Source organism: Python bivittatus, unplaced genomic scaffold (genome assembly GCF_059951505.1).
Source record: "Python bivittatus isolate LINGU-HERP-01145 unplaced genomic scaffold, Pbiv_v1 ctg000610_np1212, whole genome shotgun sequence".
Classification (NCBI taxonomy): domain Eukaryota; kingdom Metazoa; phylum Chordata; class Lepidosauria; order Squamata; family Pythonidae; genus Python; species Python bivittatus.
In genome coordinates, this window is record NW_028277088.1 from 18,729,427 (window position 1) to 18,747,499 (window position 18,073).

An 18,073-nucleotide genomic window follows, 5' to 3' on the forward strand; every position below is an offset into this window, starting at 1 on the left:
TGTGCATGATTTAATATTAGGGTAATCCCCTTGCAGCGATTCCGCTGCAGCAGAATGCTTCAGTGACACAGATAAAATGGCCATAATTATGAATACTTCACAGCTTCTGTCTTTATGAGCTTTCCTGTAATTTAAAATCTGTTAGCTGTCCTAAACTTGTGTGGTCTTGTAGTTATGGAAAAAAATGTTTAGTTAAAATTAAATTAAATTAAACATTCATTTCTTTCAGTTCAATCAGGAATGATTAACAAAGGTCGTATTCCTTTTTTTCCTGTGCTCCTGTTAGAATAAAATTCCTTATTTTCTATTTCTTCTTTGAACCCACTTTTTTCCCCCTCCTTCTTTAGGTCAATTATAGAAAAGAATATGAAAAATCAAAAGGCAGGTGCAGTTTTGTACCTGATACTCCGCAGCTGACACACGTGAAAAATATATCTGCGGTTATTTCTGAAGTAAGGCAGAACCTTTGCAATCTTCGTTTGTTATATTGATGGTTCTATGATTTACAAAGTAGCACTTATCACAAGAATGCAGTCGCTTTCTCTCTCTTCTCATATTTCTTTCCATACGCCTCCTCCTGATTAAGTCCCAGCCAGTCAGGGGGTCACACAGTTCATGGAATTACATTATGATGCTATTTAGTCAATTTAATTTTATGACATGATGCCATCACTGAGAGCAAAGTCAATTCGGAATTAAGAAATTGTTTTCAGGGTATGACCCCCGATAAGGATCGAAAGAGTGACAGTATTAGAATATTTAGTCGTCTGTGAATTTTTTATATTTATCTTTGGTGTAGTACGTTTTTATTTAAAGTATTTTAATTTCTGTTTAAAAACCGAAGTTCCCTAGCTGAACTGCATGGATATTTAATACATACAAAGAATAAAATGAGTAAAGCAATAATCTGTTTGCTTTGAATTAAAAAAGGCTTTTCAAAGAAATGGTGCAGTTAATTAATATTCTTTTGTTTTTTTGAGTGCATTAAATGTTAAGTTTAAAAAACTCCAGTGCAGATGGCTGCTGTGCAACACAATTATAGTACATTCAGTTGATACTCAAACAACTTAGATGGACTTTATAGAGCTGAAGCTTTAACATATTATGTGATCACTTAGGTGGGCAACTGGATTTAAGAAAAGCTCATGTTATGGGGGCTGGTTGAAATGACAGAATTGTTCTCAGAGGTAGTTTTGGAAATTAGAAGACAAATTGGGTTCATTTTATTCGCTATTATTATGAAAGTGGTAGCTTTTAAAAACAGGAGCTCACCCAATTTGGTCTGCCACAAAATTTGTGAAAGTCTATTGGTCTAAACAGATAAGTCCTTTAGTGGTGGGATGAGAATTGCAAAATTAGGCCTGCATTTGTTCTCACAGCTAGGCAAAATCTATTTTTTACATCTACTTTTTGAAAGATTTAATGTGAACCTTTCCTGTTGAATATCCTCTTAATCTGTCTAAAATAATTATTACATTTCTTTTTTCTCTTGCCCTCCAGGCAAAGTACAAAGCAAAGGCTAAGAAAGAACTTTCTAACTCGCTCTACCAGCAAATGCCTGCTACAATCGATAGCGTGTTTGCAAAAGAAGTCACGCAACTTCAGAGCAAGGTAATTTTTACAAACATACCCCATAATATAAAAACATCTCCTTGTGAAATATGTTACCTTTCTTACCTTTCCTAAAGAGATATTGTACTCAGCATTAATTGAAGAGTCCAAAGTGCATTTTAGTAATGGAAGCTCCCTTGGTGACTTCAGAAAGGACAGTGAAAAATTGGAGGAAGGAAGAAGTGCTATGTGTACCACCTTGAATTCTTGGAGGGAAAGTAAGATATATCTAAAATAAATAAATACATAAATATGAAGCACCTAAAAATAAATATGAATGTATGGTGATTTTTGTTTGTGTGTTTGCAGCAATATTAGCACTAGATAGAACTGACTAGGATTCCTACTTAGGGTCTCCAAACAAGTTACTTATAGCCTGAGTAAGAGGAAGTATTTGTTTGAGCAGTGCTCTGACATCTAAGGAACAAGATGTCAACCCTGAAATTAACTGGTTTAACGTAGATATAAGTGAATATCTGAAACATCATATCCTACTTCACCCATTGCTTTACCCACTTATCTTGTTTCCAGATTGAACTTGAGTCATGATTGACTCCACTACTAACCTCAGCATCTGTAGAGCATGGTAATCTAATTAATAACCTAGAATTGTTGGATAGCTGAGAATATGGAGATGCCAGAGACCGAACCTGGCTGCTTTTACACACAGATCATTTGCTGTAGCACTGAGCTTTAGAATAGTGTCCGCTACACCTGGAGTAAATGGAAAGGGCAAATATGCCTAGTAACTCACCTTCCCTAGAGCGGATGTTTTCCAGCATGCTTTTCTGTAATGTTTTAATTTCATTGGAACAAAAACTTTAAAATACTATTCTTCTAAGTCCCAACCCAAAAAAGAGATCTCAAAGACCAATATTACTAAATGTTTCCTAAACTGAAAGACTGAGAAGAATAAGAAAGTTACATTCTTATTAAGTCTAAGCTGCTAGGCAGAGAATCTAAGGCAGTTCCTATCCTAAACCTGTTTCAGAAGTCAAATAAAAATGGATCTAGATAATTAACATTATCAAGAAATCTCTGTACCTTAGATTTTCCCATATATATTTGGGCATTTTCCCCAGAGTTGAAAGATGAAGAAAATATAGATTGCCTAAGTACTCATATATTATAGAGGAAGAATTGTATAAATAACAACACTGCAAAAATCATTCGATCTATGTCAGAATTGCTTTAAATTATTAGACCCAGGAAGAAAATTGCTAAGTTAAACAGTTAAGCTCTTTATTGAGATAATGACATAATATTTTTAATGTCATAATATTTTAAAATAAAACTTTTAGGTAAATTTTACCTTAGTTATATAGCCCCTTCTATACTTTCTCTTGGCCAGTATGAACATTATCAGACATGGCTTTACTTCTGGGTGAGAATCAAACTGACCTTCCCCCTGTCATTTCTTGAGAGGATTTAAAACCTTGCCTGGAATATTCATAGAATACAGTTTTGTATAGTATTTTAAACCATATTTTTCTCTCCTACTGTGCAACAGGACAGATACAAAAGAGAGCTGGCTGTAATATTCAGTTTTCAGGCAATTCTCATGTGCATTTTGCTCTCCTTATAGAAGTATTAAATACAGAACTGTACTATTTAAGACTTACTCTGAAACACACATCTGCTTTAAGAGGACATACACAATATATCTTAGATGTAGCATAAAACGTAAAACCTGCAGACACATTTATTTCCCATCTGTAGCATAAATCATGGCATTCTGCTGCAGAAGCTAGGAAAGTGGAATAATTTCCACTCACTGAGTTTTCCAAACATTATGCCTGTAACGAAAATGAAAGAGGAGATGGTGGGTTTTACAACAGAGCTGGGACTTGCCCTTTCCCCAAAAAAACTGTTGTCTAGACCTTCATATTCCAAATGCACAACATTCATGCACAGAGAGATTTTGACATATGCTGGAGGGAAGAAAATGATAATATTTATATTCTGCTCCCTCTTGCTTTTCTTGTGCTGCTCCTCAGTATTTATAGGGGCTCTAATGCCCTTTTTGATTTACCGTAAAGCCATGGAAAATGCAAATAAACTTGTAATTCTCAGTGTTTAATTTGCTTCAGAAATTTTTGAAAATGAAGGTAGCTTGTGACCAGTTGATTGATAGAATAGTATAAATAATACTTATATTTATACTATATTGGCATTGGGATAAGAAAAAAGCTGATCAAGAATATTTTACTACCAAGATTGAATTGGAATCCATATTTTCCACTGATTATGTTTGGAGTCACTTTATATGATTTATAAAGCATCTTTGGTGAGTACCTTGCTGCCCCAAAGTAGGGACATCTAATATTGGACATAGTGAGATGGTTGCTTCTAGTGAAAGTAGTTTTTTAATGAAATAATGAATGACAGTGCTTCATATACTAAGCAACTGTCTTGCATCCCTCTTCCTTAATCTAGTGTACTGCCTTCAGGAATAGAGGAGGACAATATCGCATTTCCAGCACTGAACAAGTATTCAGTTGTCAACCCAGATGCCATTTGTAGGCAGGGGCACCATTTTGTGCTTCTCTTAAGGAAACAAAAGGAACTTCAGTCAAACCTGATGCCAAGGAACTTCCAGTTTAAAATTAGCTATGTGGCAAATTTTGTCACAAAAGGGAAGATGATAGATATGGTAAGTGAAAAACATGCCTTGGCAGCAGAGAGATACATAAATTGTTCTATTCTGCCATTTTGTGGTCATCTGGAATTTTGCAACCCAGATACAGGAAAAGTTCATCGTGAGGGGCAACCAGGGAAGTTATTTAAGGATAGTAGGAGATCTTTGGATAGTTGAGGTTATTTGAGCAGAAGTCATAAGCATCTGTGTTGGGCTATAAGAATGCAGAGTTGGAAGGGAGAGAGCCCTGAATACATAGATGGTGAGTCTGGGTTAGGATAGAAAGCTACTGTAGGGATTTACAACAGAGAATCAATGCTAATGTGAAATTTCCTCCACCTTCAAAAATCAGCAGCCAAGGACTGATACTAATCATTATGAAAGTTGAGGAGAAAAGAGTTAAACTCTGCCTTTTGAAAATTACAAATTCTTAATGGTTGGTATTTACATTTAAATGCTCCTAGGATTTTTTAAAGCCTAAATTGCTAATTGTTGTTTCAAGTCTCTATTAGGACAGAAGTTGCTAAAGGTGCATTCTAATTACTTGATGCTTTTAACCATCATATTTTGTATTGTCAACATTGTTTTTTGTTTTTCTTGAAAGTTTAATCATCCAGAAAACATTTCTTGATGGATCATCATAAAAACTGTAATAAATCAATACAAGCAAAGTGTGTAAAAGATACATTTTTTAATCTTTTCTGATTTGGAGCTAAGAGGCAGTCTACAGAAAGAGTATAACAGATCCAAAAATAGATTCTAGAAACAAAACATAATATCTTCCTGCAAAAACAGTAGGTGCATTATTATATTGGTGGAAATAAAGTTAGCTGAGAGGCAGTTAGAATAAAGAGAAGAGGGAAATCAACGATCAAAGCAAGAAGAAAATCAAGGAAACTGAAGATATAGATGAGACGTTTGTATTTCACACTGAAGAAATTAATCTATGATCGGGCTAACTATTATTATTGATTCTAAATCACCAGAGAACTAAGAAATATATATTTTTTGGAAATTTATTTATTTATCATATTTATACAGTATAGCCACCCATCTCATACAAGGTGACTCTGGGTGGCGTACAACAATTAAAAAATAAATACATAAAAACAATTGCACATAAAAAACGGTAAAAACACACAAAATAGGAGGGGATAAAATTAATAAGGGAGCTGTCAGGTTCAGCCCAAGAACAATAGCGAGACAGTCCAGAACAGATTAGCTCCTTTATTAGCTTACACCTAATAGACAGAATATCGCCAGGCTAAATCTACACCACCACAACAGTAACTATAACCATGAGGCCCTAGGGAGGAGCCAGTCTCATTCTTTTGGCTTTCCCACACTCCGTCTGGGGACTGAGGAGGTGATTCTCCTCGAATATCTCTCCCCCCCCCTCCTGGCAACCTTGAAGCTCCATTCCAGAACCTTCCCAGCTCATGCCTTCCATCACAGGAGCCATCATAAAGTCTCCCGGGTCCCCTGGGAGCCCCAGGCCTGATCACATATCCAGGTCTTGAGGGACTTACAGAATGTTAAGAGGGATGGAGCTAATCTCACTTCCGGAGGGAGAAGATTCCACAAGGTGGGCGCCACAGCAGAGAAGGCCCACCTCCTGGGACCCTCCAAATGTAATTCTCTAGCAGACAGGATCCGCAGCATGCCTTCTCTGCCAGATCTGATGGGATGGGCAGATGTAATTGGGGAGAGGCGGTCCCTTAGGTAACCCGGCCCCATGCCATGAGGGGCTTTAAAGATCAAAACCAGCACCTTGAATTGGATCTGGAAGCAAACTGGCAAGCAGTGCAGCTCACGAAGCAGAGGTGTAACATGTACCGCCCTAGGGGCACACATAACTGCCTGTGCCGCTGCATTTTGCACCAGCTGAAGCTTCCGGATGCTCTTCAAAGGCAGCCCCATGTAGAGCACATTACAGAAATCCAAATGGGAGGTGACCAGGCCATGAGTGACAGTGATTAGGTCCCTCTGATCTAGGAATGGGCACAACCGGTGCAGAACAAGAAGCTGTGCAAAGACTAGCCACAACTGCCACCTGCTCTTTGAACAGGTCGTGAGTCCAGGAGGACCCCCAGATTGCACACAGGGTTTCTCTGGGGCAGTGCAACCCCATTCAGTACCAAAGATGGCATAACTCTAGCACCAGAAGGCTCCAGAACCCGCAGCCACTCAGTCTTGCCATCTTCTCCATTCAGACCCCCATAGCCTCCAGGCACCAGGATAAGACATTCACTGCATCGCTTAATTTGCCAGGGGCAGAGATGTATAATTGGGTATCATCAGCATACTGATGATACCTCACCCCATGGCGACAGATGAGCTCACCCAGCGGCCTCATGTAGATGTTAAATAGGAGGGGGAGAGCACCGAATCCTGTGGCACTCCACATAACAGGGGCCGAGGGCGGGATCTCTCCTCCCCAACCACCACCAACTGGAATCAGCCCTGGAGGAAGGAGGTGACCTTGCACAACACAGTGCCATCTACCCTCAATCCTCTGAGCCGATCCAGAAGGATACCATGGTCGATGGTATCAAAAGCCACTGAGAGGTCAAGTAGGGCAAGGATGGATGCATAACCCCCATCCCTCCCTTGCCAGAGATCATCTAAAAGTGCGACCAATACTGTTTCCATCCCATACCCAGGCCTGAATCCTCACTGAAAGAGATTCAGATAATCCGCTTCATCCAAGGTCCTCTGAAGCTCTTGCGCAACCACCTTCTCAATCACCTTCCCCAAAAAGGGGAGGTTAGATACTGGACGAAAGTTGTCCAGTATAGTGGGGTCTAGCGATGGCCTCTTGAGGAGGGGGTGAACCAAGACCTCCTTAAGAGGTGAGGGAACAACCCCCTCACTCAAAGATGCATTAACTATCACTAGAACCCACTGACATGACACCCCTCAGGCTGCTTTCACAAGCCAGGAGGGGCATGGATCTAAAGAGCAGGTGGCTGAGCTCACAGTCCCAAGGACCCTGTCCACTTCCTCAGGTCCAACAGGTTCAAACCATTCCCAGATAACAGGACAAGACTCCTCCCTAGGCATCTCCACTGGACCTGCAATAAAGCCAGCATCCAACTGAGAATGAATCCGAGCGATTTTATCCGACAGATGCCGAGAAAATTCCTCTGCATATCCCTGCAGAAGGTTCTCAGAGCCATCCTTACCCAGGAGGGCTCATGTCACCTGAAACAGGGCTGTGGGATGGCTATCTGCGGACACAATAAGAGTGGAGGAGTAACGATGTTTTGTCGCCCTTATCGCCACTAAGTAGGCATGAATAGCCACTCTAACCCGTGTTCGGTCGAGTGCGTCCCTTGTCAAGCACCAGCGATGCTCTAGACGTCTCTTCTCTCACTTCCTCTCCCTTGGCTCTTCCATAAACCATGGAGAGTGCCAGGATCCCCGGGAGGAGAGAGGTCGCATGGACACGATCCGATTCAAAGCCTCAGCCGCCCCTTTATTCCAAGTGACTACCAAGGCTTCAGATGGACCGTGCAGCAGACCAGCAGGAACAACCCCCAGCTCCCTCTGGAGCCCATCCGGGTCCATTAGTCACTGGGGGTGGACTGATCTAATTATATGTAGGATAATTCTATGCAACTTCATACAAGGAAACCTTATGATGTAAAAACCAAACTTTATTTAACTGGCTTTCTGATTGGTAGCAAAATTCTAAATGTTTTGTATAATAGCATCAGCATAATACAGTTTTTGTCATTATGATGCCCTCAAGTCCTGGGAATTTTCGGTGCTGTAGGCTCAACACAAAACTGGAGGCGACAAGCTGCAAGAAGCAACAAACTATTGCCGAAATCATAACCACCCTCCTCCTCCTCCTCCTCCTCCTCCTCTTGATATCTTATTGTATTTCCAGATAATTTCCTAAGGATAAACTTTTTTGTTATTTTAAAAACTAAATAAATGAGTTTCTGACTATCCTGGCTCCCTGAAAGCATTTTAAAAACATCACAGGCAAGGCAAAGCTTTTTTCTAAAATGAAGAAATGAATGGACAGTGTGGTAAAAGACCTGGTTTATACATATTCCATCACTTTGACAGAAAATTCCACTGGTTGTTTCTTATTGAGGAAACACAATGACCCAAGGAAAATAGAAAATGAGAACATGTCAGTGGGTTTTCTTCTTTATTTCTTCAAGCACTTGGCAAATATGCTTGAAGCAATATTTTTGTTTGTGAAGTTGATGAATTGTGGGGATTTTAAGTTCTACACTCAGTATCCAAGATATAGTAATATTGTTTCTTTGATATTTGTACTAGATTTTCTGTTCTCAGACACATTTTATATATGTTTTTGTTTTTGCAGGCCCTATTAACATTAATTGAAGTGAAACACTTGTTTGTATTTGTATTACCTTGTAGAACCTTGGACATTGCAAATAATTACTCTCAATTCAAAAATAAGTGGGGATAAACTTGAGTTATTGTATGTCATTTTTCAGTTATGTGTCCAGGAATTAGATCTGGGATGGGCAAATTCATGTCAAGGGTGCAATTTCATATGGTGACTAAACTCCTCTGCAACTGATTAGTTGAGACCTCTGTTCCCGTCTGTTGCATGGGGAGGAAGGAAGAAAGATGGAAAGAGATTAGAAAACATGCATCCAAAAACCAACGGAAAATGAAGAGAGAGAATGGGTCTGGTCCTGCCTATTGCTTTCTTAAACCTAATTCAAAATTGATACCTCTAGATTTCTTATCTGTATGTGCATTCTCAAGAGAAAAAAAAAAGATCTTATGTCTTATCAATATTTATAGGTTTTATTAGTGAATTTTTAAATGAATTTTTATGAACCCTTATTAAACTTGCTGGGTCCATTCATTAAATTTTTCACACATACCTGATCCAATTATTCATGAGTACCAAGGAAATTTAACAACATTGTAGAAATTTCTGTGACTTTCACTTGTGTGAGATGGGCGGCTATATAAATGTAACAAATAAATAAGTTTTGCAACAGAAGCAAATAATAAATAGCAAGCTTGCCAGGTAGTAGAGAGAACAATATAAAAGAAGCTGAATTGAAAGAAAAGAATCACTGCTAATGTAAGCTTCCTCTCAGAAAATCTGACGGAACTAAATGGTTTACTAAATGGTTCTTCTGTTTTTAGAATTCGTTATGAAATAGAAAAACACCTGTTAAAAGACAGACAGAAGGTAAAACATGGTGTGTTCACTGTTGAGGGAAGTGTCATCTGGAGACTCCATAAAATTGCCACAGTTAACTGTGAATTACACATTAAAAGTTCATTGAGACACAACCTCGACTATACTAAGAACTAGATCCATTGAAACCAGTGGGACTTAAATTGTTCATAACTTCAGTCCATACTGGTTTCAGTGAGGCCACTCTACCAAAATCTGAATCCAATTTTGTTTAGGTTCTAGTTTTACTAAAGTACTGTAAACTTGCTCCTTTTGGACTACTTTCTGAGTTTCATTATCTTCTTTTACCTAATATGTCCTCAAATCTGCCTGCAGTAATTATTTTCATATTTTATATCCTTTGAATGTTGTTTCATATGCACCTTGTAACTTGCCTGTTGATAGAGGAGCTCATCAGCAGTAATCAAAAACAGGTGTGAAAATATTGGACTGGCTCACAAGTTCCCTTTTTTTCCCTTTTCTGAAAAATGCTAGGAAAAATAAGCAATATCACAAGTATGCATTTTTTCCAATTCTTAGAATTCAGATAATTTGAAATTAATTAGCAAAAGCTGTTAAATACAGTATATTCAGTATTACTTTAGAAATCTTCATAGGGTTACCTCTGTATATTACCATGTTCTAATTACTATGTTTTGAAAGAGAAACTTCTTTCCTCTAAAATTGGCTTTGATGTTCTTCAAATATGAGGTTCAATGAAGATCAATACAGCCGGCATCTGTTGGGCTGTGTTGGGCTTCAGGGTTAATGACTGTGATCTAGACAACAGATTTCAGACCATTTTCTTGGCTTAAAGGTTTTATCTGCTGCTGTTTCCATTATATTTTATCATCATTTTATCTTGCCTTTTTGACTGTAGATTCTTCCAAGGAGGCTTGTAAGTAAAAGCAAAAAAAAAAAAAAAAAAAGATAAAAACATATCAAAACTTGAAAACATTAGAATTCTTCACACAATTTAGTTTCCCAGCATACCTTATAACAGTTTATTGTGTTTATTGAGAGGATAATTTAAATGCTTTTTGTCCTAGCATTCTATTCTTTGATGAAAGATGAAGTGTGTAATGGCTCTTATTTATTAGATATAGCATGATAAAATACTCAGTTTAAACATCTGCACAATAGTAAATATACTAGCTGGAACACAACCAGTTGTACATAGAATAAAAAGTTGAGAATCAGTTGGATCTAAATTAGCCCATTGAGTTCAGTGCACATTCACCTACATATTTTATGCATCAAAGCTTTAAGTTACAATTCTTTTTTATGTACGTAAATGTTTATTTGCTTTAATATATAAAAAAGAGAAACAAAAGAATAACTATAAAATTTTTTAAAAAGTACAAAAAGGAAAGAAAAGAACCCAAAAAAGAATTATCCAATGTATAGAAAATGGCTCACTTTTAAAATACAGCATTAACCACACAAGTAATATTTATCAGTCCTTCCATTACATTGAAGATAATAGCTGGTAAGTGGGGCAATGATGACAGCTGAGTTGAAGGATGGAGGCTGGGAAGATGTTGAGATGCTGGAGTGGATAGGAAGCGCACTGAGAGGAGAGGGTAGAATAAAAGGTGCTGGGAAGATTGATTGGGTGAGTAAGCTCTCTGCTGGATATACTGTCTGCTTGGACCACAGTAGCAGCAGAAGTGACACCTTCTCCCACTCTGGCTCCTGCCTCAACCAGCACTTCCCTGTTGATAGAACAGTTTGAGAAGAAGCATCCTTTAGTCATCTTATGATGACTGTTATAGGGCTGTCTTGTAATCAGCCTCTGGAAAGGGGCAGAACAATAGAAGGGGGAACCTTTGGATTTATCACACATTTAGATTTAATGGAAATCTCTTCCATCCAAATGGTTCATTGAATCCAGATTTTCTTATAATTCAATATCACATTGACATAACATCTTTAAATTCCATTCCTTTTCCCAAAACCATATTAACAAATATATGGAGTTTAAACCAAAATGAGATAGTAGTGGAGAATCCCACATAATAGGTATAAGTGTCCCCCCCATCATTTTAAACTTCTAGGATAGCATATTTACTTTAGTATAGGCCACAATAGAATTTATTTCTAGGAAGACATGCATAGTGCAGTTACATGGACCTCTCAGTTTTGGTCATCACAGGTTGTCAAGATTAAAGATTAAAACTATTGTGTTGTGTAAGTTTATGTAAAATAATTTATATTCTGAGTTTATAAAATGGCTTGATTAAATGCCAGTGATTTAAAAGAAGAACCCTGGAGATTTATAGAATGAATTTATGAAAAAGTAAAAAAAGATTATATCCTGGGCTGTAATCTACCTAGATTTCTGCATGCATGCTAATAATATTTATCATTTTTAGGTTCTTTACAAGCAAAAATATGATGCTGAGAAAGGAACATCAAGTTATGCACAGATGAAGGAACTTCCAGATGTTAAGCATGCCATGGAAGTTAATAAACATCAGAGTAATGTGAGTATTTTCTCAGCTTAAATAGTTAGATTCTTGTGTATATTTGAAATGATATATTATAGTTCAGTGCATGACAGGTTGATGACTAAATAATTGTTTTTTGTATGATTATTTAGATTGTGATTTAGCAGTGTCCTTACATTGGAAAAATATGTGGATGACTTGAATGCTACCTAATAATTAACAAGCTTCTGCACAGATGTGGAAGACATGACATAGATATGTTCAAGATAATGTATACTTTAAAATATTTATTTATTTGAAACATTTATAACCATTTCTTTGGCTTAAGTTCCTGTAGCAGTTTTACATATCAGTAAAGCTACCAGTGTTATAATCTTCAAAGTTATGAAAGAAAGAAAGAAAGAAAGAAAGAAAGAAAGAAAGAAAGAAAGAAAGAAAGAAAGAAAGAAAAAGATAGATCACCAAGGCATCTCTTCTCAACTAGGGTGAGTGGCTTCTTCTTAGAACCATAGAATTGGAACTGGCCATAGAAACCCCTCTCTGACTCTACTGTTAAACTTCTCTACTGTTAGGACAGTTTTCCTAATATTGTGCCAGAATTTGCTTTTCTAACTTAAGACCAGTGTGCTCTGGCATGATAACAAATAGGTCTTGACCTTCTTCTATTCAATATCCCATCAGCGCTTTGAAACGTGCTCTCATATTTTCTCTCAGTCATCTTTTCTCAAGGCTAAACATATTCAGTTTCCATAGTTTCTCTTCATAAAACCTAATTTTCAATCCTTTGATCATCCTCATTGCCTTTCTCTACGTCTATTCTGAACTTTCACTGAACTGAATCTCTTTTTAATGTGAGCCAGGATTGGACATAGCACTTAGGCTGAGTATGACAAATATAGAATATACTGAAACTATTATTTCTGTGATAATCTGAAACTATATTTTGATTAGTCCAGATGCAGGACTGGATTCTGTGGCATCCCAGTTGATACTTCAGTCCACATTGAAGAGGACCTAATATAATAGTGTATTATAGTTATATAGGTATGGTTGAAAGACAGCTGAGGGCCCACCTAATACACATGCCATGTAGCCCATTCTTAACTGGCTTGCAAACCATAATTTCAGTGAGTTAGGGTTATTTTGTGGAATGCTTTGCTGAAGTCAGTATATCTTTTCAACATTCTCATAGTTCACTAAAGGAGCTACTAGATTAAAATAAGATAGGTTTAGCCTGGAAAGACTTATTCTTGACAAATCCATGCTGATTTCTAATAATTACCACATTGTTTCCAATATACATAAAGATGTATTGCTTTTTTGCTATAGAAACTTTCTAGGTATCATTTTAATCGCTTTTAATCATCTGACACTGCAGGTCAGGAATGGCCATATCCTAACCTGCATCACGAATAATTTTTGAAATTCCATGGTTTCAGTCATTTTGTCATGTAGCATGGAAATAGTTCAAAACTACTGTAGGTTACCCAATATCCATTGAAATGGAAGTAAGTTCTAGTGAAATTAACTAGACTATTTTTTATTAATCTAGTTATTTATATGGAGCATGTTTAGTCTGAAATACTCCTAGAGTAGTTTACAGATCAATAATAAAAAGGTTAGCATGTGTTCCCCAGGTTCACAGTCTAAAAAATAAAATACAAGATGAAAAAATGATAGGTGGGAAAACAAAAAGAAAAACATCCAGATACCAATTTCAGTTGTATGTACATCTTATAGTCATCAAATAAAATTAATATATAATGGTATATAATGCAATGAATTGAATCCTTAGTCTGTAAACAGAATTTACTGAAAACAATAGGACAAGTAAGTACAGAAGAAGCTAAGACATATTGATTCCATTGGACCTATTCTGTGAAGATTGGATCTGGCACATTTAGTAAACTAGGTTGGGGGGATAGGATAACTTTTTTTTTTTTCTTATTCATCAGCAGAGCAAGATGGGTACAGCAACACAATGTGAATTTATCTAATATCCTGCTAAATCAGTTCAGCATCAGTCAGTGCAGAAGTTACATGTAATGAGATTATTGAACTATTTGTTCATTATTAAAATAAGACTCACATTTTATATTCAAATATGTGGAGCTGAAAATTCCTTTTTCCAAAGGATGACTGTCATTTTTTTGAAAATACCCGTGTACTCTTGCTTTTTATTTGTGAAATACATCAGGATTTATTGTCACCTTGAACAGATTCATGATGAGCATCCCAGGGGAAAGATCTTTTAACAAATAAATACTATAAAATGTCTAAGTATTATAATTTAATGATGAACTATAACAACAGAAATCTCAAATTATGTCAAATATTTTTTGACTGCAAGGAATAAAAGGTTATTTTAATCAGTATACCATGTTCTCCTGAAAAACCATTTGTCAATATTAAATTATAAAATCTAAAATTCTATGTTTACTTTCCTGGGAGAAAGCTTCATGAAGTGAAGTCAGCGTTTTTCCTTCTGAGTAAACACACAGAAGTATTATGCTGCTCATATTGAGACAGGTTCTAAAGAACTGCTTAGCTAGTTTCATGTCCTTGAAATGTCTCTGACCATATGTTTCTTGAATATGTAGAAAACCATTATTGGAACAGGAGGTTTTCAAAAGCATTTTTAAAAAATACAGCATGAAGTTTGAAGTAATGAAACCTACTGCTGATACTACTGTGAGGACTTTTTAGGCAATGTGACAGGCAGTAGCCTAGTGAGTGAAACATATACTCTAGCCTTGGGTTAAGAAATCTGTTGCCCTCTAGATATCGGGTTACAGATCTCATCAGATCCATTCAACATGGCCAATAGTCATGGATGAAAAGAGTTGTAGTCCAATGACATCTGAAGAGCCAGCCTTGCTTTAGCCAATGTCTCAGATAAGAGCTGTAGATGAGTAGGAGATAAAACAGAAGGTAGAAAAGATGAAAAAAGGCAGCAGAGAATAAAGGAAAATAAAAGAGAAGGGAGGAGAAGGTAGTCAGGCACTATATCTGCCTGGAAGACAGGAGATGAGTAGAGAAAAGAGACAGAGCCTGGAGGAGGAAGTGGGAAGCAAGTCAGAGAGATACCCACAGAGAATTGAAGGGATTCAAGGAAGTGGCACTAATATCTCACAAAAGCTAGAATGGAAGCTATCTGGTTTCCGAGGAACTGCATGAAACAAAGCTTACTTCAGTTTAGCTGCCATCTTGCTGAAAGGACCCATACAAAGAAGCTGTAGACTTAAGAATTCAACCCACCCTTCCTGCTTTCTCCACCGTTGTACAACAAGGGAATGAGGGAGGAAGCCTGGACAGAAAACCATCACATAGGAGCTCTCTTTACCTCCTTGGAACAGTGCCTTCAGAAGGAGGAATCACATCTCTGTAATTAGGTATCCAGGGACTTCTGGAGTCTCTATTACTTATGTGATTGATTGATTATGTGTCATCAAGTCAATGTCAACTCTTAGAGACTACATAGACTTTCTCCATGATGATCTGTCCCTAACCCGGTTGTTCAGGTCTTCCAAAGGTGCACCCATCGCCACTATAACTTAATCCATTCACCTTGCTGCTAATCATCCTTTTATCCTCTTTCCTTTCAGCTTTCCCAGCTTTACACCCTTCTCCAGGGAACTAAGTCTTCACATAATGTGTCAGAAGCAGGATAATTTGAGACTGGTCATTTATGCCTCAAAGGAAAACTCTAAGTTGATTTGTTTAATGATCCATTCTTGGCTGTCCATGGCATTCTCAGAAGTTTCTCCAACACCAAATTTCAAAAGCATCAATACTCTTTCTATCCTGATTCTTCAGAGTCCAAATTTCACTTCCATAGAAAGTGAATACCAGAAATACTATTTCACTGGGAATACCATTGCCTGCACAATTCTAACCTTTGTAGGTATAGATACATCACAGCATCTGAATACCTTTTTGAAGGCCTTCATGGCTATCAAGTGTTCGTCTGAAGCATATTGATTGATTGATTGTTCCTTTACTGTTGATGGTTGATCTGAAAAGGCAAAAGCAATCCATCACTTCAGTGTCTTCACTGTCAGTTCTAAGGCTGATTGTTGTACTTATTGTCACTGGTTTAGTCTTCTTTATATTTAATTTTAGTCTCATTTTTTTCACTGTGCTCCTTGACATTTTTACTAGAGCTGGCAGATCTTTGTATTTTCAGCTATCAGAGTGATTGCGCAGGTTATTGATGTTTCTTCCTCCAATTTTAAAACCAAGCTCATCTTCTTCCAACCCAGCTTCCTTTAATATATACTCAGCATATACGTTGAATAAATAAGGGGAGAGTATACAGCCTTGTCTTTCTACTTTGCCAACTTGGAGCCAGTCTGTTTCAGCATGTTCTGTCTGTACTGTGGGTTTCTGACATATATATAGGTTTCTTATGACGACAATGAGATATTCTGGGATTCCCATTTTTCTAAGCATATTCCAGAGCCTGACATGATCAACACAATCAAAGGCCTTTCCATAATCAATGAAACACATGGTGACTTCTCTTTAGTATTCTTTGTCTTTCTCAATTATCCAGTGTTCATCAGCAATAATGTCTTGTTGTTCCTTGGCCTTTTCTAAAGCCATCTTGAATATCTGGCATCTCTTTTTCCATGTAAGATTCTAATCCGGGTTGTATCATCCTAAGCATTATTTTGTTATCATGTGCAATTAAGGATATTATATGATAGTTTGCACAGTTTCTTTGTAGCTGCAAGATAATCCAGTAAGGTAACTGGCATACAGCTACAGACATTTCCAAAACTATTGAAATGTGTGATGATGTCTTCTTTTGTATGTATTTGATGTGCATTCCTCCCATCCTGGGCTCAATCTTTAAATCTCAATTGAGGATAAGATAAGCGGGGTTTAAGATTATGGTTCTGATGAATACTCATCTGCAAGATTTTTAAGGTAAAATTAGTGAATTAAAAATAAATCTCCATTGGAAATTAAAAAAAGAAAACGAAATGACTGTTCAGTTCAGAAATCATTCATACATATAGACAGGCAGTGTAATATAATAATCAAGGTATTGGACTTGGATAATTCACAGATGATTTTGAGCTGGTTACTTTCATCGGAGACAATCTCACAGGAAAATTATGGGGATAAAATTAGGGAAGACCTCTATGAATATATTTTTCAGAGAAAATCTAGGAAATGGATACAATAAAACAATAATTCATCCTTATTAGATCTTTAAGTACTATTTACCTTTTCTTTTAGTGATTCCAGCCAATTAGACCATGTAGTCAGAATTGCTAATGGTGATTCTGAAGCTGCATTGCCATCACGCTGAATGGATGGATCAGTGGATGCACTTCTAAGCCTAGTTTTTGTCATGCCACGCATTTCAAGTGATGCAAGGAATGGCAAGCAATGAAAATGCCACTGCACTAAGGAGTATTAGTTGCCTTTGCAATACATACATCTTCTGTTTCCTGGCAGCCTCCTCCACACAATATGCAAACATTTTTTGTGCCCTGTTTTAAGTGATTAAGAGGGTGATACTTTTCACAGTGGGCCAAAATATTTGATAACAGCATCTCCTTGTTCTGAGTTGGGCCAAGGGATATTTACTCAGGGACTGGAAAATGTGTACCCTTTGCCAATCTTCATTCTGTTTCATGTTGTCGGTATTATCAATGAGGTATAGCAATGTACAACCTATGTATGGGAGACATTTTAAAATATGCTCGTCTCTCTCCAACATAAATATATCTACACCCAAGTGACAGAAGTGTAATAATTCATGGGTAGAAAATGTTGAACTAGACCGTACATTAAATTGGATGAAATAACAATGGTCTGATTTTTCTACCATCTCTTCCCTGTGAAATTAACCACACTTCCTTATTTCAGTTACCATTTGACTGTCACATGGGAACCATAAGAGTAAATATTTGCTGCAGGTTTCACAAAAGATTTGCATTTTTCTCTGGGTCTGATCAATCAGTCTTAACTGAAGTCCAGATACTAGGTTTCAGCTTATATGGGTGATGAGCATCTTTCAGGAAGTCTGCTTCTGCTTGCTTTATGGTATTCATTTCATCTCATGCAAATTTTGTGCACTATTCTTAATTTCCAAGGGCTTAGAAACACTGTTGGATTCATTTTAAGAAATTACTTCAGTGGTTTGTACACCTGTAGCAAATGAGGCATGTAAGT

General features: G+C 37.1%; 1 protein-coding gene across 4 annotated transcripts in view; it reads left to right on the top strand.

Moving 5' to 3' along the window:
- LOC103055115 (nebulette) overlaps positions 1–18,073 on the top strand; it is a 59,777-nt gene that overhangs the window by 2,857 nt on the left and 38,847 nt on the right. For 3 of the 4 annotated variants that reach the window (XM_007423545.3, XM_007423546.3, XM_088150400.1), the window contains exons 3-5: positions 348–452; positions 1,501–1,611; positions 11,810–11,920. In XM_007423545.3, the coding sequence (XP_007423607.1) occupies positions 348–452; positions 1,501–1,611; positions 11,810–11,920 (327 nt within the window). The remainder of the gene's footprint in view (positions 1–347; positions 453–1,500; positions 1,612–11,809; positions 11,921–18,073) is intronic. The other variant, XM_088150399.1, reaches the window with a different exon arrangement.